The 19,887-nt window shown below is 45.8% G+C and overlaps 4 protein-coding genes across 10 annotated transcripts; 2 read left to right on the top strand and 2 right to left on the bottom strand.

The window, feature by feature from the left end:
• The first annotated feature begins 195 nt into the window (after positions 1-195).
• Positions 196-6,894, top strand: necab1 (N-terminal EF-hand calcium binding protein 1). Of its 4 annotated transcripts, none has more exons than XM_049751114.1 (13): positions 196-336; positions 1,361-1,434; positions 2,196-2,220; positions 2,549-2,657; positions 2,857-2,882; positions 3,091-3,188; positions 3,820-3,956; positions 4,573-4,694; positions 4,886-4,962; positions 5,145-5,192; positions 5,331-5,443; positions 5,886-5,963; positions 6,153-6,373. In XM_049751114.1, exons 2-13 carry the CDS (start codon positions 1,417-1,419, stop codon positions 6,295-6,297), a joined length of 996 nt encoding a protein of 331 aa, XP_049607071.1. In that variant the 5' UTR covers positions 196-336; positions 1,361-1,416; the 3' UTR covers positions 6,298-6,373. The 4 variants fall into 4 exon arrangements, with proteins under 4 accessions (XP_049607071.1, XP_049607070.1, XP_049607068.1 ...); XM_049751113.2 differs by lacking the exon at positions 196-336 and adding an exon at positions 1,058-1,280; XM_049751112.2 differs by lacking the exon at positions 196-336 and adding an exon at positions 6,380-6,894 and having other exon boundaries at positions 1,063-1,434; positions 6,153-6,244.
• Positions 6,895-7,247: 353 nt separating this feature from the next.
• On the bottom strand, positions 7,248-10,317 carry pip4p2 (phosphatidylinositol-4,5-bisphosphate 4-phosphatase 2). Its single transcript, XM_049751140.2, has 7 exons — positions 10,079-10,317; positions 9,252-9,400; positions 9,053-9,159; positions 8,843-8,966; positions 8,622-8,674; positions 8,279-8,369; positions 7,248-8,190 (listed from the first exon to the last, which is right to left on the bottom strand). Exons 1-7 carry the CDS (start codon positions 10,182-10,184, stop codon positions 8,047-8,049), a joined length of 774 nt encoding a protein of 257 aa, XP_049607097.1. The 5' UTR covers positions 10,185-10,317; the 3' UTR covers positions 7,248-8,046.
• Positions 10,318-10,572: 255 nt separating this feature from the next.
• si:ch211-57n23.1 (uncharacterized) lies at positions 10,573-12,774 on the top strand. 4 transcript variants are annotated; one of them, XM_049751153.2, is made up of 3 exons: positions 10,573-10,937; positions 11,456-11,983; positions 12,397-12,774. In XM_049751153.2, the coding sequence occupies exons 2-3, from the start codon at positions 11,481-11,483 to the stop codon at positions 12,536-12,538; spliced, it is 645 nt and encodes a 214-aa protein (XP_049607110.1). In that variant the 5' UTR covers positions 10,573-10,937; positions 11,456-11,480; the 3' UTR covers positions 12,539-12,774. The 4 variants fall into 4 exon arrangements, with proteins under 4 accessions (XP_049607110.1, XP_049607108.1, XP_049607109.1 ...); XM_049751151.2 differs by having other exon boundaries at positions 10,573-11,028; XM_049751152.2 differs by having other exon boundaries at positions 10,578-10,937; positions 11,472-11,983.
• Positions 12,721-14,202, bottom strand: chrac1 (chromatin accessibility complex subunit 1). The gene is made up of 3 exons (XM_049751186.2): positions 13,951-14,202; positions 13,359-13,485; positions 12,721-13,266 (listed from the first exon to the last, which is right to left on the bottom strand). Exons 1-3 carry the CDS (start codon positions 14,101-14,103, stop codon positions 13,181-13,183), a joined length of 366 nt encoding a protein of 121 aa, XP_049607143.1. The 5' UTR covers positions 14,104-14,202; the 3' UTR covers positions 12,721-13,180.
• Positions 14,203-19,887: the final 5,685 nt, after the last annotated feature.

Here is a 19,887-nt window from a genome sequence, read left to right as displayed (position 1 = left end):
GGACGGAAGAAGCTAAGTGAGGGGGTGCTAAGTAGAGAAAGTTGTTTGTTGAGACTCACCCTGTCCAGCTGAATGGCTTTAAATAACTGCACGGCTAGCTACTAGCTGCCTCGCTGCAGGGCTAAATCCACCCGCCACCGTTTCAAAGCCATTTTGTCAGACTGCATTGCGACACCGCAAAGCACGCTCTTCAACCTTCATTTTTATTTCTGTCGCCGACAAGTCGTTTCCTGCAAGGGCTCCTTCTCCTCCTTCTACTCCTACTTTCCGCTGATGTCCCAGATGCCAAGCAAGTGGCAACTGCCCCGCACGTGACCACGAAGCCGCCCCTTCTTGGTGCGTTAGACCAATCACAGAGCTCTTCTTTGATATCGCGAGAATTGGTCACCAGTGACGTTTAGTTTTCCCCGTGATCTCGTTAAATGTCAACAACGTAGCCACATCAATGAACACGCTCGTTATTTATTTTTCGCTCGTATTGTTACAGTTTGCCCACTTATATCAATATAAATATTTGTTGATTTAAACAAACTGACGTGCTGTAATATCCCAGAATGCTCGTGGCCTCTCGAACACACTAAATAAATATAATTGTATTATGTAACTCTTTAGATTTACGTTATCTAGAAACCACACTGCAACGTTGTCATTCCGTGAGCTGTTACTGTTAATTATTATTCACGCTCACATGCACTCTGACCCATTTTGTGTACATAAGACACATTCGGGGGCAAAAAACACGTACGGTTAAGGACGTAAGGCGATGGACTGCGGTTGAATTGATGATGGGCGCACGTTTTGACTGCTCTGGCGCCTTCTCGTGGTAATTGTCTGAAGCACAACGACGTGTGCCATCGGCTATATTTATGTTCATATTTATATATAAATAGCATCAAACGACACATAAATGTTATATCAAGCTAACTGTCGAATCTACGAAATAAAGAAAATAAGAGATGAATTAATCAATATTGACTTGGATTTTAGAGGTTGTACTCACGCTAATGCGTCAAATTAACTTGACAAAAACGGATGCTAGCATGTATTGCAATCAAAATAAAAGCATATTTTACCTGTACTGTTGTCAATGGAAACACTTCGCTTGAAGTCACACAGCTAATGGTGATTTAGATGCTACATCCTGAATAATCTTGTTTAACTGACAAAACAACATCGAAAGTGTTCCATTTTATAAAAAACGGAAACGGTGTGGGAGTATTTCTAACAACTTGACAGCTTGCAGACCAGCAACAGAAAACAAGACGCAGAGCGCAGCTTAAGTCAGTCTTTCACATTCCTGCGCACTTTACCAGACAGGAAAAAACACAATATTTGATATTTTTGACGATGGATTTCTCAGAGGAATTGAAACCTGTGTGCGAGGAGCCAGGCGCCCAGACTGAGCTGAAAAAGGGAATGTCCATTTTCAGTGATGTAAGTATCGTATTGTATTTTTCCCATTTAATTTCCTTGTAAACAACTATTCAACAAACCAATTAAAAATATATTAAAACATAAGAACATTAGTTTTAGATACAGTATGTTATGATTGCGTTGACTTTCTCTCCTTTGGATTCCTCCAGTAAAAAAATATGCTACCTTACAATAAAGAAATGCATTATTATGTCAGACGTTTTGTGTGTGTGTGTGTGTGTGTGGGGGGGAATATTCAAACAAATTCCCGAGTTGGCCTTTGTCAACTTCCAAGCATTTGTTCAAAATAGCCAATTCGTCCAACTTCCTGTTCAATTTCAGACATGGGTCCTTGAAACCTTTGCATCCGTCTTGTCTTGATGGACATGTCAGATCTGTGAAACTGGTGGTGTGGGCTGATCTATTTGTTTTCCTTGAGGTGGCGTGAACCGTTACACTTTAGAGTGGGAATTGATCCCAAACCAGATGCATGCGGACCTACACAGACAACAATCGTTGTAGGACTAACAAGTTTGTGGGGGTTTGTTGCATCATTGAGCAAGTGAAGGGAGCGGGCATTGTTGTTTTCCCCGTGGAAGCAACAAGCCAGCGAGTGACCCATGTGTTCAAAGGCGATGTGGTCAGCCTACTTTCACGTCCAATGTGGGAGATCCACACCAATAATTGAACAACATGTCGTCGCTTTGACAGAGTCATCAATCACATACACACACCTGCACAGCTTTAAAGATTTGTCACCAGTTTTTTTGTCTCTCTTGCAGATTTTGCGGCGAGCGGATAAAAACGGTGAATCTCCCGACACGTCTTGCGTGGTGGTGTTGTCGTTCTCATGGCGACATTCAGATTGTGATTCCCCACTGATGGCCGGTTTCCATGGAGACAACCGAGTGACCAGACCCATCGCCATCAGAGTTTTTCATCAAGAAAGATTGCCAAATAGTTCACAGCTGCATGAGCGACCTTTGGAAGAGAGAAAAATATATCGTTGAAATCACCTAAAAAATACAGCCAAGTCAAAATGGAATGCTTGCAATGTCTCCACGGACACCTGCGCGTCACATGACACAGTGGCAGACAGAGTGGCACTTTTGATCATTTGGTTCTCTGTCCCCAGACGACGGCAAGCTGTCCTTTGACGAGTTCAAGGCCTACTTTTCCGATGGTGTCCTTACGTCGGAGGAACTGAAGGAGCTCTTCCACGCTATCGACAGCCACCACACTGAGTGAGTCGCCGTCCTTTCATCTTCCGCACCTTCTGGATTGAACGCAGTCTTTCAGTCACAAGTAAGCCAGGGCACATGAAATATTCAGAGGTATCAGCGCGCAAAAGAATTATGACCTCTGCCAAGAAGGGATGCTGCTTTTCTAGGAACATGCGCCTCACTGTGTGTGTGTGTATGTGTGTGTGTGTTTGCACCGCAGCAACGTGGACACAGATGAACTGTGTGGTAAGTGAACTAGATTTTGTGTTGTACCATTTTATCAGGTCCAAACATGACCTGACAACGTGGCGCAGGAAGTACGGGCTAGCGCCGCGTGCATTGGGCTGCACTCCCTGCGGGCCGCGCTACTGATGCGTTTCGTAAGCGACACCTGCGGCCACCGCGTCACTTTTGCACATGGCTTCCCTTTTTTTTTTTTTTTTCCTCTTTGCAGAGTACTTCTCGCAGCACCTGGGGGAGTACGAGAATGTTCTGGCCGCCCTGGAAGCCCTCAACATGTCTATCCTGAAGGCCATGGACAAGACCAAGAAGGTGAGAACTGGGCCAGTCATAAATGTGATGACCCATATTTGTTCATCAAGCGAGAGCGTGTTCCAATACGGTGCTGCTTTTCCGCTTTGTGCATTGACAAGTGAGTGAGCGAGCGAGCGTGTGGGTGCTGCAAGAAAATGTAAAGAGCCAATATGTTTCAAGCAGACACGACGACGCTATTTACATGAGTGAACAGACACACTTAGGTCTTCTTCAAAAAAAGTAACACCGCTATACAGAACTTAGTAATATGAGCCATCCAAATATAGTTGCCACTGAAGTGATTTTTGCCTAATGTAGTCCTCGTTTTGTTTTTCCCATGAAGGTAACCATATACGGTTGCCACTCAAGTGACGAATGATAAGCGTGTTTATTTTGATACGACAAGCATCGTTTGCCACTTGAGTTCCCACAAACGGTTCCCAAACCGCGGCGGTGCTCGTTCAAACACCAACTGCTATCCGTTGTTTTCATCCCGGCGTCTACAATCTAATGAATTCCGATCCTGCTGGCCGGACTTTAATTAGACGTTGAACGACGGTGATTCGGCGTGTCGGGCAGCCCATCCTCCCTCGTGCAGCCGCGCTTGTGATTGTTTTGTTCATTATTTTATTCTCCTCCTGCTTGACAGTATTATCAAGAGTCCACCCACCTGGAGCAGTTTGTGACCCGTTTCCTGCTGAAGGAGACGACCAATCAGCTGCACTCACTCCAGGGCTCACTGGAATGCGCCGCCGAAACCACCGCCGACCAGACTCGCAGAGAAAAGTGAGTGGATGGGACGTGGCATCACATTGCTGGCCGGCTTTCCTTGGGGGAGAAAGCGCGAGCTCCTTTGAAATGGCGAGAAGTAAAAGATGAAGGTCAGCACGCGACTGCGGCACACGCACGCCTGTTGCCATGGCGGCGCCATCCCAGTTGGTCTGTTTGGGGGATTGTCGATAAGACGAACATTGAATGTGGATCTCCACGTGACTGAACCACACCAAATATTCTGAACACAGCTCCCAAATGTTGTTCCCTGTTGGCCGTCACACCATAAAGTTGGCAAATACTTCAGATCAAATATTATCTTAAAATGGCTGCGTACTTGCCAGAGGACCCGCATGCTTCCAAATTGCTTTTCACTTTGAGACGTGTGAAAATGCGTTGTTGAAAGCCTCTTGTTTGCTTTTAGATTGAAGTCTGAGGGGGTCTAAGCGTCGCAATTAAAGCTCGTCGCTCGGAATAAGAGGATGTAAGCGGCCAAACGGGCCCATTAGCACCTGCACCCACACTCGAGCGCCGCTGAGACTTTCTCGTCGCTGGCCGGTTAATGATTTCAGCGCAGGGATTCTGTCATGAAAGAAGAGGAGACACGCCGATATATTCTTTGTTCCCGCAGACACGGTCTGGCTAAACCCGAGGTTCTGTCCATCCAGTTGTCGGGTCGCAGGTCCAACCGGAGGCTCCAGAGGAACAATAGCCTCTCCCCCAACAACCCCATCATGGGCCTCATTAACTCGGGTAAGACCAAGTCGAAGGGCTGCTAGCACAAGAACCAGAAGAGATCATACAGAAGCTTGATCATTTGGAAACTACATGCACCAACCCAGCCAGAAGATTTACAAACTTGGACACCATCCGCACCAAAATGTTTCAGAGGCAGAATCATTTGATCCCGTCTCATTTCTGTGTTGTTTTTTTTTTTCTTGCAGGTGCGTACGACGAGGACAGCCACTGGACAGTTCAAGTGAACAGGCTACAGAAGCTCATCGACCGCCTGGAACAGAAGGTTCGTCCTCATGTTTGCAGTTTTTTTTAACATTCCCGATCTGCGTGTCTGTAAGCCCCCAATGAGGGCATGTGTGCTTGTCCAATAATGGCCACAAATGACGCACCGCCCCCGTCAACAATAGCCGTGTTCGGCGTGTTAGCGTTGGCACGCGCCATCACACGTCTGTCTCATGTCGGCAGGAGATCCGCCTGGAACCCGTCGAAGACGACGTACCAGAGAGCAAGCTGGTGCGTTCTTACAACATTTTTACCTAGGTGTTATTTCCCCAAGTGGTGATGATGATGATGACATGCGGTTGGCATGGCAACGGTACTTTCTTTAACACGTTTTCTTGATGGCGGGCGTGTGTGTGTGCACGTGGACAGCACATCCTGATCGTGCAGAGACAGCTGTCTGTGCTGGAGGACGAGCTGGAGGAGTTTCGCCTGGCGCTCAGACACTACATGGATTCTGCCAGCGCCCAGACCGGATGTCTACAGTCAGTGCACACAAACTTACATTGTCCAGTGGATGGATAAGTGGATGAGGAGGGAGGTGGCTGCCGTAAGTAGGTCGGGTTCTGGATGCACGATGGCTGGTCGGAAGCAAAGTGGAGCGGTCCAGGAGGTTGACTGAACGCATCCGTCCTTGGTTTGACAGTGTGAAAACACATCACACGGCAATCACACACAATTGATGGCAGTGAGGTGCAACCATCAGCATGTTTGCACTTGTTCAGCCAACGTCACCCGTCTCCTTCCATCCTTGTGTGTGCGCTGTCACTTTGAGTTTGGATGAGAGGCTGCGGCCTCGAGCGGCTTCTGACATTTAACATGTGACTCGCAGCCAGTGCAACGGGTTTGGCCTTGAGAAAACCCTTACAATCTCCGGGGGTGTGACGTAATTTGTGACGACGATAACGTTGAATAACCTTTGTGCAGCGTGGCGCTTCAGCGGCTGGCTAACGAGTCGCGCTTCATCCTCTACGAATTCTGGGAGCACAACAACGTGTGGAAGAAGTAAGTGTCCTCGCCCTCCTGCATTCATGCACTCAAATCAACTTGCACAAATGTTGTGAATGTCGCTGGCGCTATCTAGTGGCAGAGTGACTGAAGCTCATGCAAGTCAAAATTTTCGCTTGCAACACAGCAAAATAAAATGGACCGAGGAATTGAAAAGCTTTGAAGCATTTCTTGTGTTTTGCGTAGTCACCTGCAGAGCAACTCCAGCAAGACTTTCCAGAGGGCCAACGTGGACTTCCTGGAGACCCCCGAGACCGTCACCACCATGCTGCTCCCTGGTACCGCCTCAAAACATCAAAACGATTCTCACGTCAAAACCTCTTCCTTATGAAGCAATATTTTTGTATTCTGTGTATGTTGCTATATTTTAAATCTTACATTTGTATTTCTAATGACATTTCTGTGTGTTTCAGCTTCATGGTGGGTCCTCAACAACAACTGAGGACAGCATGTTGCCCATACTTGGTGCACAAACACATGCGCACACGCACGCACGCACACACACACGCACGCACGCACACACACGCACACGCGCACACACACACACGCACACACACACACACACACACACACACACACACGCACACACACACACACACACACACACACACACACACACGCACACACACACACACACACACACACACACACATTTTTGACGTCATAACCCTTAATAGAGCTGATTACTTCCATGTTTCTTCTTTGTATCAATACAAAGTACAAAATACACACACAAACGAGCAGGTTGCCAGTGTGTGTGCGTATTCATCAATGTGATGTCATCGTTGCGCTTGCATTTCAGAGATTGTAGCAACAGCACATGCTTCTTTAAATGTAGGAAATGAATTAATTCCTACACACGAGTCGTTTGTGCATAGTCAATGTTACTAAAAGCTTCAAACACGTGAAATAAAAGAAATGTTGTGTAGCTCATTGTTTTTTACCTTGCAACGTGGGGCTTCTTTGTCTCTCTCTGGCGGCGGGCAGGTCTCAAAGGTTTTTTCTTTTTTTTTTTGTCACTCACGCACATTCACACCGTCACTCACACACCCACACCCACATTCACACCGTCATATGCGAGAATCAAACTCACGGTGTCAGCACACAAGACAGGTAAGTCTGCCCTGTCAATGTCCCGAAAGTTGTCCCGAAAGTTGTTATCACCATCAATGAAAACATGATTTGATTAGAAATGTGAAAAAAAATCTGATATAACAGACTTCACCATCCATCCATGGAAGCCCACACTTGAAGATTCCAACAAAACCACATAAGTCCACGTTTGTTTATCTTTTTATTGATAAATAATCACTTATTAAAAGAACCAAACTTAGCCCTCCACAATATGTACATCCTTTCATGTTTCGCTCATCAGGTCACAGTCAAAACAAATGCCACCTCGTGGGCAGGATGCGCCACAGGATGCTGAGCGCTACTTTAGGCTTCTACATTCTTGAAAAAACAGTTCACTGGCGTGAGGCGAATTCTTGTAATGGACAACGCAAACCGGTTGAAAACATGCAAACAGTGGGAGGTAAAAAAAAAATAAAAAGAAATAACTTAAGTATTGCTTCATTAGCTTCATTAAAAGCAAACAGATGACAATAAAGTAACAGAACGACACTCGAGTAATACTGCGGGGCAAACGTTGGCACACATGGGAGTTTCAGAGCAGACACGCGAGACTGCCCGTATACGTTAGTGTCTGAACATTTCATCTGCATACCAAAGTACATATGGGAGCAACATTTGTAGTTAACCACGATGGGCAGCAGAGGGCGACAATTGCTATGCATAGGTGCCACCAATGCATGAAAATGGTCATCTGATTTATTGTTATCCCACAAACACCACATGAATAAAAACTGGATGAGCTGCGCAGCTTCCTTCAGCTGGTCACTAACTGGCAGAAAAACGACCTCAAATTCACATTTGATTAAAAAAAAAAAAACTGTAGTGCAGCAAGCAAAATGTTATTCTTTGCAATTTGTCTCCATTTGGTCATTCACAGAGAGGAAAAAAAATGTGGGGACAAAAAAGGCAAGAGGGGCGGTCCCGGGAACCTTCTAAGGCTTAGAATCTAAGCAAAGCTGTTCTCCGGGTAGCTGACCTTGATAGCGCCCCAGTAGCACGCCCGCACCAAACAGATGACGCCCACTAGGTAGGCCAGTGCCCATGACACGTACGTGGCGTTGTAGCGGCGGGCAAAGTCACGAGTGCCCACCTGTTGGAAGCAAGCACAGAGAAATTACAAACCAAAAAAACAAAAAAACTAATTTTGTCCTACAGGACAGGACGGTGGGGACATTTACTGTTAATCCCACGCCGATGAAGATGCAGATCACCCCGACAGTGATGTATGCACAACAGCGCCGCCTCGGGAGGGCGCTACCCACAGACGAGCTGAAAAAAAAAAAGTCACCCGAGGCAGCTCAAACATGACTCTCGCTTGCTCACTCGGTCACATGATCGGCATTCAGGGGATGCTCGACTTTCTTTTCAGCTCTCACATGCCTCCCATGTGACGCAGCGGGAGGTGGGGTGGGGGCCGAGTGGCTTCATCATCACCTGATTTCTCGTCCTCACAGATCAGTCTTTGCGAATTAGCAGTCGAGCCGCAAGTGTACCACCAAAAATGTGTGCTTGTGTACTTACATCTTTTTGCAGTGGGGACATTTGGCTAGCGTGTTGAAGCGCACCTCCAGCCACTGAGACAAAAGACAAGAGAGGACGATGACGTATTGTGCGTGCAGTCTTACCTAATCAAGTGTCCACTATGTGAATATCATGAGAATAATGAGATCTCATGGACATGAGATGCCCTCGCTAAAATGGTTCCTTTGCTGTTTATTTGGCATCCAAAATTTTGGAGATACCAGGAAGGTGTTGCCGCAGTGACCGCAGACCACCCGCATGCCCTCGGGCTGAACGGGGAGGGCAGGCTGGGCCGGCTGGTCCTCAGGGATCACCATCACCGGGCTCAGGTTGATGATGCGTCTACTGTTGAGGAACAGCCAGAAAAAAAAAAAAATAGATCAGGGGTCTGGTTTTAGGGTGGAGTCTCCTTCCAGCGGAAGGCTGCGTACCAGTTGGGTCGCGGGCATCCTATCCTCCTGGAAGTGTCTTTGCAGATGAGCAGGCAGTTGCAGGGGCACCTGACGTATTTCTTCCCGGTGGGCGGATTCTTGATGGGCTGCAAAAAAGAGAAGTGAACGATGGCGGCGGCAGCAACGTTGGGGGGGGCAGCAACGTCGCGTTGGCAGCAACGTCGCGGCGGGAACGTACGGTGGCCTCGTTGCAGAGTGTGCACTTGACCACATGCTGATGCAGCTTGCCGTCAAGGTGGATGAGTGACTGGCACACGCGGCAGTTGATGACAGGGACGCCGCCTGCGTCCGGGCTGGCGATCGCCGTGTACGGCGGAGGCAGTTCCGCTTTCGGGGAAAGCGACAATCGTTAGTTTGTGTCACAAATTGATCATTCCTTTGATACGTTCCGGTTGTTTGAAAATGTCAAATGAAGCAAAATCGTGAATTCGGTTGCAAGAAAACGGCGCCGCACGGGCCTCAATTCCTGCCCACCTTATGACGCATGTGATTGCTTGCCATGTGAGCGCCGGCCTGGTTGGCGTAGCGACGATGACCCCCTTTACACACCATAGGTGTCGTACGTTGCTGAACATGCAGTTAGTGAATTAGCATGACATTTTGTGCCTTGAAATGGCAATGTAGTCGCAGGACAGTGAGTGAGCACTTGCGTAAAAGCAAACAAACAAACAAACAAAACAAACAAACAAACAAACAAACAAAAACATATGATGGGCCACATTTGACTAAGCTCATCTTACTTTGATGATTCCACTCAATGATCGTGACGACCATGTGAGTGATGACGACACCAAACGCACTTTACAGCGCAACTGACCCATAAAAACACATTCTTATTATCTTGCCAGGCCTAGCCTGAGTGGTGATGTAGCATTTCTTGAGACAGGCCTCCGGTCCGTAACCCACTGCTCCACTTCTCACAGAACAACCCCCCCCCCCCCCCCCTCTCACCCGCGTCCTTGCTTGCTGCAAAAAGCTCAATTACATACGTCCACACACTTTTACCTCGGTGGCTGGGATCGTGCAGGTAGGGCGGCGCGTTGGGGGTGACGTTCTCCGAGTTGGGAGTGGACAGCAGCGGCGAGCGCTCGTCCGTGCCGTCAGAGGCCATGGTCGGTGCAAGGCCGGAGGAGGCGAGCCCGTTGCCGTCGGTGGCTTGCGGGGTGGCTCGGCTATTTTCTCCGCAGGTCCGTCCGACAACAGCCAGCAATAGCGGCGGGGCCGGAGTGACGTCACGCCACGGCCTGCCAGACAGGGGGAGGTGCGGAAGTGAGGCGCATGCGCAGACGCACGAAAATATGGTGAATGCAGTTACAGAACGCTCCCAACAGATGTCACTATATCTTCGAATTATTTTAATAATTCTGCACAGAAAGTATTTTTTACAAACCTTTCGAGTTTTTAATTTTATGTTTTGATTACAACGAAACAAATTTGAGAGCGATTATCCGGCTGACTGCTGGGCGTTCCTAATCAAGTGACCACGGTGTGTATTTCTGCATTGATTTGAAGGATTGTGCAGAAATGTATTGCACTCACTTCCCATTCCAAAGTGCTTATGTCAAGTTTCTGGCTTGGGGCTTTATAAAGACATGTGGTACGTTCATATACAACCAAAAACACACACAAAAGAAAATGTTGCTTGAACACATTTTCAAACTGTTGTTTCGGAGCTCAAATAATTTTTTGTCTATTTTTCCATCAAAACAACAACATACTTCCTGTCCGTGTGTGCAGTCTGCTCTCGACAAGTTAACGTTTTCGCGGTGTTGCTGGTGGCGGTGGGCAGTAAAGGGTGAGCGCGCGTTATGGGCCAGCACTCATTCTTTCCGATGACTTCAGCCAGCTGGAGCGGACGAGCTCGGTAGGACTATTTCGCACATCTTTCAGTCGCTCACACTGTCTTTGGAAGGTTTACGTGCAAGCAAGGACGGATATTTCGTTTCAATAATAAGGCAAGTATTTGTGTGTGATGACGTAACAGCATTCACTGTACATGACAGGATGTGTCTCAGTTTTTCAAGTCCTAATTACCTGCCAGTCTTGTTACATATTGTCTCAAACAGGGCTTGGGAACCTTTGCAGTTTTCATACTCTACGTATGTGAAGAAATTCCAAAAGATGTTTATTGGGACTTATGAAATACGTTTTGAGTGGGCCTATTATGCCACGTCCTGTGAGGTTGCAAGAATTAACACAAGTTTGTCATGCAAGGAAAGGCTTTTAAAATATTTTTGGGGGGATTTTGCTTTTAATGTGTGATTCAAATTTAATTTAATAAATTGTATGACAAAGAAAAAAAAATCCAACGTGTCTACAGTATTTGCATAAACCAATTCAAAACTGTATTAAAAATATTTTACAAATGTCCCAATCTACAAGAAATTATTTTTTCTAGAGTTTGGAGATGTTCTGCGGATTAATGTGGAGTTGGACCTGGCTCTTGCTGGGCTTCTGTGCGTGCGCCTCCCGTGAAGACGTCTCTGTAGATGAGGACTACTGGCCCAATGACGAGTGGGGTTCCGGTTTCTCCCCTGTATACCGCTTCTTCGCTGACAGCCCCCCTGAAGCAGCAGCAGTGGGGCAGAGCCCCCTGGGGTCCATGAACTGCACTCAGCGCTTCTGGTTGCCTTCGTCCACGCCGGGAATCTGTTGGGAGAACGTAGCCAGGCCCGAGGAGCTGGCCCGCTCCCGCCTGCTGGCACTGCAGAACCGGGCTGCCCTAGAGGGTGTGATGATCTCCTGCCGCGTGGAAGGGGGACTCTCCTACCAGCGGCAGGCTAGAGACGAGGTGGAGGGGGTGCTCTCGGACCACCGCAGTGTGGCGGAGGCCCTGGACACCATGGAGAAGGTCTTCGTCTCCCTGGAGGAGAAGAGGAAAGACGGCAAAGACGGAGGACTCCTCACCAGGTGATTCACTGTCTTTGTATGAGTCTGGACAGCAACTCTTTTGAAGGCATTAGAGCCCCTTTTTATGATATTACAACTACATTCTGTGATTAGCTACCATTTAGTGGAAGGCCTTCATCTTGACAAAGGGCAAATCATTTTGGGAATGTTGTAGCAAAGTGGGACTACGTTAAAATTGAGCTTTACACGCACACACACACACACACACACACACACACACACACACACACACACACACACACACACACACACACATTAGAAGGCAACACTGCCATCTGGTGGCATGTATTTGTCAATACTGAACTTAAAATCTCAATTGTAATTTTTAGATTGACATCTGGCTCATTTGTGCTCCAGCCATTGTCATCCCCCATCTTGTGCTACGTGTAATTTATGTTCCACACCGTGCACAGTGTCAAGGAGCACCTGGCCCAGGCGAGGGAATTGGCGTTCGCCCTCCAGTTCCTAGCATCCTCCCTGGAGAGGCACTTGTCCAGCCTGGAGGAGAATCTCATGCACATGCAGCTCAGACTCCACAAGCTCATCCGCCAGTGACCACGAGAACAAGATTGGGCTTGCACTTTTTCAGAGACATCAACTGGGTTCATGAAAGGATGCTCAAGGGTGGTTCAGAATTTGAAAAGATGTATTTCATGGTAAACTGTGCAAGGATGATGGGTTGCTATTAAATAAAATGTCTTAACCACCAAACAGAACGAAATTAAATTGACGCATGATTTAGGCTCTCACATGCTGATCTAAAACCATTTAATAAAATGATTCAGAGATAATTCAGCAACAGCCCTTTTTGTTTACTAACTACATGTGGAAAAATAGTCTTAAACAACAAATGTCAAGTATTTCAGCTCTCGCGTGACACGATTTAAAAAAAAAAATTAACACGACAGGCCAGCTATGTTTGCTTTTACGATCATGCTGCAATGCAGTATCCGCTCCAGTTTGAAAGGTCACAGCCATGATAGTTATTGAATTTCCCAACTGCATACATTTCAAACCGTTGACCAGATGATCAGTGTCCAGCGGTAGCTTCCTGTGAGCATCCATGTACAAAGTTCACATGATACGGAATCGCCTTTGAAGGCACCATCGCCAAGTCAACATGACTCCTATCACTCTTTTGGGGGATTAAAAGTTCAGCAATCACATCTGCCCCAAACGCCCATTTCGTTTTACAAGTCAGCTAGCTGCTTCTTCTTCCTCTTCTCGCACTTGCTCCAAAGACTTGAGGTAGTCACCAGCCAAGATCTTCTTAGGGAGGATATCTGCAGAGGGGAGAACATCGGTCTTGCTACAAGAGATTGACACGAACAAGTACAATTCTTTTGAGAGGCTTCATGTGAGCCGAGAGTGTCACCTGTTAGAAACTGGAAAGTTTCTATCTCCTCTGCGGCATTGGCGAGGTCACTGTAGGACAAACTCTTGCTTTCCTTCCCTTGGCCGTTGCTGAATGACGATAGCGCCAAATGTTGGACAAACATCTCCTTTGAGAAAAACACGACAAACGCACTGTACAACAGTTCCAACCAGTGTGTCTGAGAGATCGTCAGGTGTGCCAGGGGAAATTTTACCTAATTAATCAGAAAACTAGCATTTTACCACAGATATTTCTGTTTATGTCACCAACTTATAGTAACACACAATTATGTCACCAACCTATAGTAACACACAATTAATTGCTCTTCATTTCGATGGCAGAAAGTAACAGGTAACGTGTATTTATAAACATATTTGAACCTGTTGCCATTTATACAACAGAATCATAACTGTGTTCCACTAGATTTCAGAAACGACATGAATATTTCATTGTGTTTATATGCTGTGGGATTTGATTTACGTAAAACAAGTTTCTTGGTTCAATATAACATAGAAAAGTGTGTTGAAGATCACGAATCAGAATGGGCACTTTGGATTAGCCGAAAATCGAACGTCAGTTAGCATTTCTTTACCGTTGCCTTGGTGGTGAGGAAAAGGGCTTCCTGGTTAATACTGGACACCTCCGGGGAGCTCTTCATGATCAATCGCACTCGGGAAATGGGCAGGGAAAGGCCCCTTTTGCTACCCGGCGCCTGGTCACCTTTGTCGGGGTTAATTTGAGACATCTTCCGTCGTACGAATGAGGCAACGGATTCAACTGCTTCTATTGTTTTGAATGGCAACGCTCTTCTTCGCCCCCTTTCAGCGCTGGGCTCCTTTCTTCAGCGCTCCCTGTTGAAGCGGATCCTCCCGGTAAGCTATACCGTATTGGCCCGAATATAAGACGATGTTTTTTGCATTGAAATAAGACTGAAAAAGTGGGTGTCGTCTTACATTCGGGGTCTAGACATTATACCCATTCACTTGTGCGCAGCGGTAAGTTAAAGGTTGCTGGTATCGACTGAGTATGTTGCTGTGATCGTGTGCGTCTTTGACACAAAGCGAGTATATACATTTCATTGTTACTACTGTCCACTGTTGTGCTGTTTGTTGGATCGCGGCTTGCTTTGTGTGCGCGCCATTTGATTGACAGCTTCAGCACGCTCCTTTAAATTTGCCTCGCATCGTATGAGTAGCCGTTATGCAGCGGCACGGCGACTAACGGTCGCCAGCAAATGTATTTTGTTGTCTCGATGACTTATGTTTGACACAAAGTGAATATATACATTTCACTGTTACTACTGTCCACTGTTGTGCCATTTGTCGGCTCGCGGTTTGCTTTGTGTGCCAAAAGATTTTAGAGCACTACATGCTTCCGTCTGCTGAAAAGCTCTATGGAGATGATGATTTCATTTTCCAGTATGATCTGGCACCTACCCACAGTGCCAAAACCACCAGTAAATGATGTACTGACCTTGGCATTACTGTCTTCAATTGGCCTGCCAATTTCCCTGACCTGAACCCCATAGAGAATTTGTGGGGTATTGTGAAGAAGAAGTTGAAAGACACCAGACCCAACTATGCAAATGAGCTAAAGGCCGCTATTGAAGCATCCTGGGCATCCATAACACCTCAGCAATGCCACATGCTGATTGCCTCCATGCCACTCCGTATTGATGCAGTAATCCGTGCAAAAGGATTCCTAACCAAGTACTGATTGCTTTAATGGACATTTTCAAATGTTTGATTTTGTTTTGCTGTTATAAATCTGTTTTTTTTTACTTGGTCTGAGGAAATCTTCTAATATTTTGAGATAGGATATTTGAGTTTTCTTAAGCTGTAAGCCATAACCAGTAATATTAAAATAATAAAAGGCTTGCAATATTTCAGTTGATTTGTAATGAATCCAGAATGTATGACATTTTTGTTATTTTAATTGCATTACAGAAAATAAAGAACTTTATCACAATATTCAAATTTTCTGAGACAGTCCTGTATATAGAATGTGTGTTGCGTCTGCGTGCATAGCAGGGTTATTAGGGGAGCCTGGGGGAAGTTCATGTTGGCGGCACGGCCTGGGGAATGTCATGGATCAGAATGGAGCAGGGCGACCAAATGCAGCTTGGACCAGGGTTTATTGGAAAACTCAAAGACAGACTATAAGAAGCTCGACTAGGGACAAGACTAACTGAACAAAAAGACAAGAAAAAGACAGGAACGATGATGACAGACGAGACGAGAGACGAGAACAATCCGACGGGTGTGACACGCAGACAGTACTTACAGTACTGCCGTGACAGGCAGCGAGGTGGCAACTCTGGGGACATGAACCTCAATCGGCGGCTACTCGGGGACATGAACTGTAATCGGCGGCTACTCGGGAACATGAACCGCAATCGGCGGCTACTCGGGGGACACGAACCGCAATTGGCGGCAACTCTGGAACACGAACCACAATCGGTGGCAACGGACTGATCACACCCACGCCCTGTACAAAAAGGGCCAGAGTCGCCTCCAGGACGACTGAGTAAGCCAGTTGTCGAGTTACATGGTAGATAGGATGGTAAAAGATGGTGCGTGAATGTGTATTGGATTTGGCCCAGACGAATTGGCTAAGATGAAATTTCAAATTTCAAAGCTTGACATGAAAATTAGTTCTTCAAAATTAACTATTGTTAAATTGGCAAACGGGAATTTGTTGGTTGAACCAGTAAACCTCCATTCCCGTTCCAAATTGCACCAGAAGATGGTGCCAAAGTCAGATTGACCTAACAGTAAATTAATAGTTTAAAAAGTCATCGATTAGATGAAGACTTGTTCTGAAGCACAGCAACACACAATTTGGGATTATGTTATATTATTTTGTTTTGCTATAATATACTTTGAAACTGCTTGAATATTTTAATTTGCTCACTAGGGAAGCTCATGCTCATTGTTAGGTAATGAGAATGAGACATGTTAATCGCAGTTAGAGTAAGCTGCAATATACTTTATTTTATTCTGCTTTGAAATATTGTATAGTTAGTAGCAATTTGAGCAGCATCATAGCACTGATGTTTCATTTACACATGAATGTATTAAGAGTTGAGTAAGGACAAGGGGTTGACAGTGATACCGTGGGTGGACGACTGCAATCCCACGCTTGAGCTTGACCTAGAGGTCACCAGTTTATCAAAATATATTTTGAAGATGCTTGAGTGTTTTAATCTGCTAACTAGGAGAGTCCACGATCATACATATGATTATGTGTTAAATTGACTATTGTGAAAGTATGTGTTATTATTGTCACGATGTTTAATCAGTATCAAACGTGTATGTAATATTGATGTTCCATTTACACATGAATGTATAAATGTGAGCGAAGACAAGGAGGCGGAAAGGGTTAATGGTGATACTAAGTGGTGGAGGACTGAGATCCCACACATGAGCGTGACCCGAGGTCACGTTCATCCAGTTGAGGCCTAAACAAAATGCTGTTTGACAGCGGCGGACCAGGCGGGTGTGGACCAGCGCCTGGCTGCATGGACAACGGACTTCCTCACCAACCGGCCACAGTATGTGAGGTTACATCACTCTGAGTTCGACGTGGTGCGCTGCAGCACAGGTGTCCCCCAGGGTACGGTGCTCTCTCCTTTCCTTTTCACCCTGTTCACTTCAGACTTTACCCACGACACCACTCACTGCCACATCCAGAAGTTCTCCGACGACACGGCAATTTTTGGATATGTCACGGAGGGGAACGATCTGGAATATAGGACGGTCATCAAGGACTGGTGTGAGCTCAACCAGCTTCAGCTGAACACCAGCAAGACGAAGGAGTTGACTGTGAGCTTCAGGAGGACAGCACCCATCTTCACTCCGGTGAACATCCAGGGATCGGACATTGAGGTAGTGGAGAACTACAAATTCCTGGGTGTTCGCCTTAACAACAAAGTGGACTGGACTGATCACACCCACGCCCTGTACAAAAAGGGCCAGAGTCGCCTCCACCTGCTGAGGAGACTGAGGTCCTTCGGTGCGTGCTGGGCTCTCCTCCGGACCTTCTATGACTCTGTGGTGGCCTCAGCCATCCTCTACGGCAGGGGTGCCCAACATGTCGATCGCAATCGACCGGTCGATCGCCTAGCCACTACTGGTTGATCGCGTGACATTAAAATGTTTTTTTTTTTTCGCACTTGACGCGTGCGCAAACAACGGCGCTAACAAAACAACACTAACGCTCGCGAGTTCCCTCCAATTGTCAGATCCCTGTTGTTTTCTTAAACTTAAGAAAGGGTATAAAAAGGGCAGCTGGACATAGTAAAAAGCTAAAAAATTTTTTTTATCACTTTCATAGGGAGTGGGAGGACTTTTTTTCACGATGACATATATATATATATATATATATATATATATATATATATATATATATATATATATATATATATATATATATATATATACGTATATACGTCATCGTGAAAAAAAAAAAAATATATATATATATAGTTCCATGTGTGATCATTTGGACTTCCGAAAATTACGTCAGACATATATATATATATATATATATATATATATATATATATATATATATATATATATATATATATATATATATATATAATATATAAATAATTAATTATTGTTTTAGTGGGTAGATCTTTGTGACTTGGTCATTTCAAAAGTAGCTCGCGAGCTGAAAATGTTCTTGTGTTTCAAGTACATGGGCCAGCCGTGGCCGTCAAAGATATGAGCCCTCCGGTTCAGGCCGACCAGCGCTTCTGCAAAACCAATTATTCTAACAGGGCCCTTCGTCATCTTCGTCATCCCGTGATTAATCTTTGTCCTTTTTGTAAACAACCGCCACGCCGCGCGGCCGCGCTGCTGCGCTACCGCGCTGCCGCGCTGCTGACGTCGCTGCTGACGTCGCTGCTGACGTCGCTGCTGACGTCGCTGCTGACGTCGCTGCTGACGTCGCTGCTGACGTCGCTTGAAATTCAAATTACAGTAATCCCTTGCTACATCGCGGTTCATTTATCGCGGTTTGACTTTTTTTTTTAACATTTTTGAAAAGATTCACATATAAGTCGCTCCTCAGTATAAGTCGCCCCCCCCCACCCAACTTTTGCAAAACCAATTATTCTAACAGGGCCCTTCGTCATCTTCGTCATCCCGTGATTAATCTTTGTCCTTTTTGTAAACAACCGCCACGCCGCGCGGCCGCACTGTTGCGCTGCCGCGCTGCCGCGCGGCCGCGCTGCTAACATCGCTTGAAATTCAAATTACAGTAATCCCTTGCTACATCGCGGTTCGTTTATCGCGGTTTGACTTTTTTTTTTTAACATTTTTGAAAAAATTCACATATAAGTCGCTCCTCAGTATAAGTCGCCCCCCAACCCAAACTATGAAAAAAACGCGACTTATAGTCCGAAAATTACGGTAGATGTTATTGATGCCGACACACCAGCATTTCAACACATGCCTCACCAGCCTAACAACGGCTCTGTAATAACTGATGACATTGCACCAGCGTTTCAGCACATTCCTCAGCCTAACAACTGCTGTATTCATCATGAAATAGATGTTATTGATGACAGCACATCAACATACAGCACACGCTCTTCAGGTATGCGTGTGAACAATGTTAACTTGCGACCACTGAGAATTGTTCAGCAGGGTGGTTCTGTTGTAGTTAACAGACCATATTTAAAAAATGTCGAGGTAAGGAGCCAGTTAAATATACCACCACAAGCGAACATCAATGATTTTGCAACCTTTTACCTACAGATTTAAGATAAGATAGATGATGGTGGAGAGGTGGATAGGCTAGCACAACCAGGTGATGTGATTCAGGCTGAGTTAGTGGGTGGTAATGATAGGGCTCATATCTATCAGCAAATGAGTGACATAAACTCTATCAGAGATAGTGTAACAGACATGCTTGAGCATTTAGCTCAATCAAATACAGAGCTTCTGGCTGATGAGAGCTTAGAACTTATTGTACAATTAGTCACTCCACTGCGTGGTGGAATGTGCCGCAGGCTGGTAAACAGTACCAACAAAGAAATTTTGAGGTTGAAAAACCGGCACTTACACATACCTCGTAACAAAGACAACAATCTGTGTTTTGCTCTCTCACTAATTTATCTGCTACATGACACACTAACAGCGAAATAAGACACACGATAGGCACGACTTGTACGTGAGAGTGTGGGTTTGAATTGTCAAACACCTGTGAGTCTGGGGGATGTCCATAAATTTGAAAAAGTCCTCAAACGGAAAATAACTATCATGTACCGAAAAGAGGACTGTCGCCCCTTGACTTTTTTCGACAGGCAATACCCCAAAACAGACGAAGACACTTTATTTGTCTTACACCTCGAGGGTCATTACGATGGCGTGAAAGCTATAGAGGCATTCGTTGGTCACGCGTTCTTTTGCAGGCATTGCTATATGGGGCATGAGAACTGGCAACACCACCATTGTGAAGGACACTAACATTTGTCTCGATCCGCGTTGTAAACAACGGCGGTTTAAACATGTTATCT

The sequence above is a fragment of the Syngnathus scovelli genome, chromosome 19 (assembly GCF_024217435.2).
Source record: "Syngnathus scovelli strain Florida chromosome 19, RoL_Ssco_1.2, whole genome shotgun sequence".
Lineage (NCBI taxonomy): Eukaryota > Metazoa > Chordata > Actinopteri > Syngnathiformes > Syngnathidae > Syngnathus > Syngnathus scovelli.
The sequence above is the reverse complement of the archived record's forward strand: the minus strand, read 5'-3'. Positions and strand labels throughout refer to the sequence as shown.

What these genes read in the sequence shown, in the direction of transcription:
- pip4p2 (XM_049751140.2), bottom strand. Translation starts at nt 10,184, where the DNA reads ATGGCCTCTGACGGCACGGACGAGCGCTCGCCGCTGCTGTCCACTCCC. An exon ending in GGATGCCCGCGACCCAACTG is followed by an intron (nt 8,967 to 9,052) that starts GTACGCAGCCTT and finishes GTTCCTCAACAG; the next exon opens with TAGACGCATCATCAACCTGA. An exon ending in TGTCCCCACTGCAAAAAGAT is followed by an intron (nt 8,370 to 8,621) that starts GTAAGTACACAA and finishes TTTTTTTTTCAG; the next exon opens with CTCGTCTGTGGGTAGCGCCC.
- necab1 (XM_049751111.2), top strand. Translation starts at nt 1,348, where the DNA reads ATGGATTTCTCAGAGGAATTGAAACCTGTGTGCGAGGAGCCAGGCGCC. An exon ending in CCATGGACAAGACCAAGAAG is followed by an intron (nt 3,189 to 3,819) that starts GTGAGAACTGGG and finishes CCTGCTTGACAG; the next exon opens with TATTATCAAGAGTCCACCCA. An exon ending in CACAACAACGTGTGGAAGAA is followed by an intron (nt 5,964 to 6,152) that starts GTAAGTGTCCTC and finishes TGTTTTGCGTAG; the next exon opens with TCACCTGCAGAGCAACTCCA.
- chrac1 (XM_049751186.2), bottom strand. Translation starts at nt 14,103, where the DNA reads ATGTCTCAAATTAACCCCGACAAAGGTGACCAGGCGCCGGGTAGCAAA. An exon ending in TCCTCACCACCAAGGCAACG is followed by an intron (nt 13,486 to 13,950) that starts GTAAAGAAATGC and finishes TTTTTCTCAAAG; the next exon opens with GAGATGTTTGTCCAACATTT. An exon ending in AACTTTCCAGTTTCTAACAG is followed by an intron (nt 13,267 to 13,358) that starts GTGACACTCTCG and finishes TCCCCTCTGCAG; the next exon opens with ATATCCTCCCTAAGAAGATC.
- si:ch211-57n23.1 (XM_049751153.2), top strand. Translation starts at nt 11,481, where the DNA reads ATGTTCTGCGGATTAATGTGGAGTTGGACCTGGCTCTTGCTGGGCTTC. An exon ending in GACGGAGGACTCCTCACCAG is followed by an intron (nt 11,984 to 12,396) that starts GTGATTCACTGT and finishes CACCGTGCACAG; the next exon opens with TGTCAAGGAGCACCTGGCCC.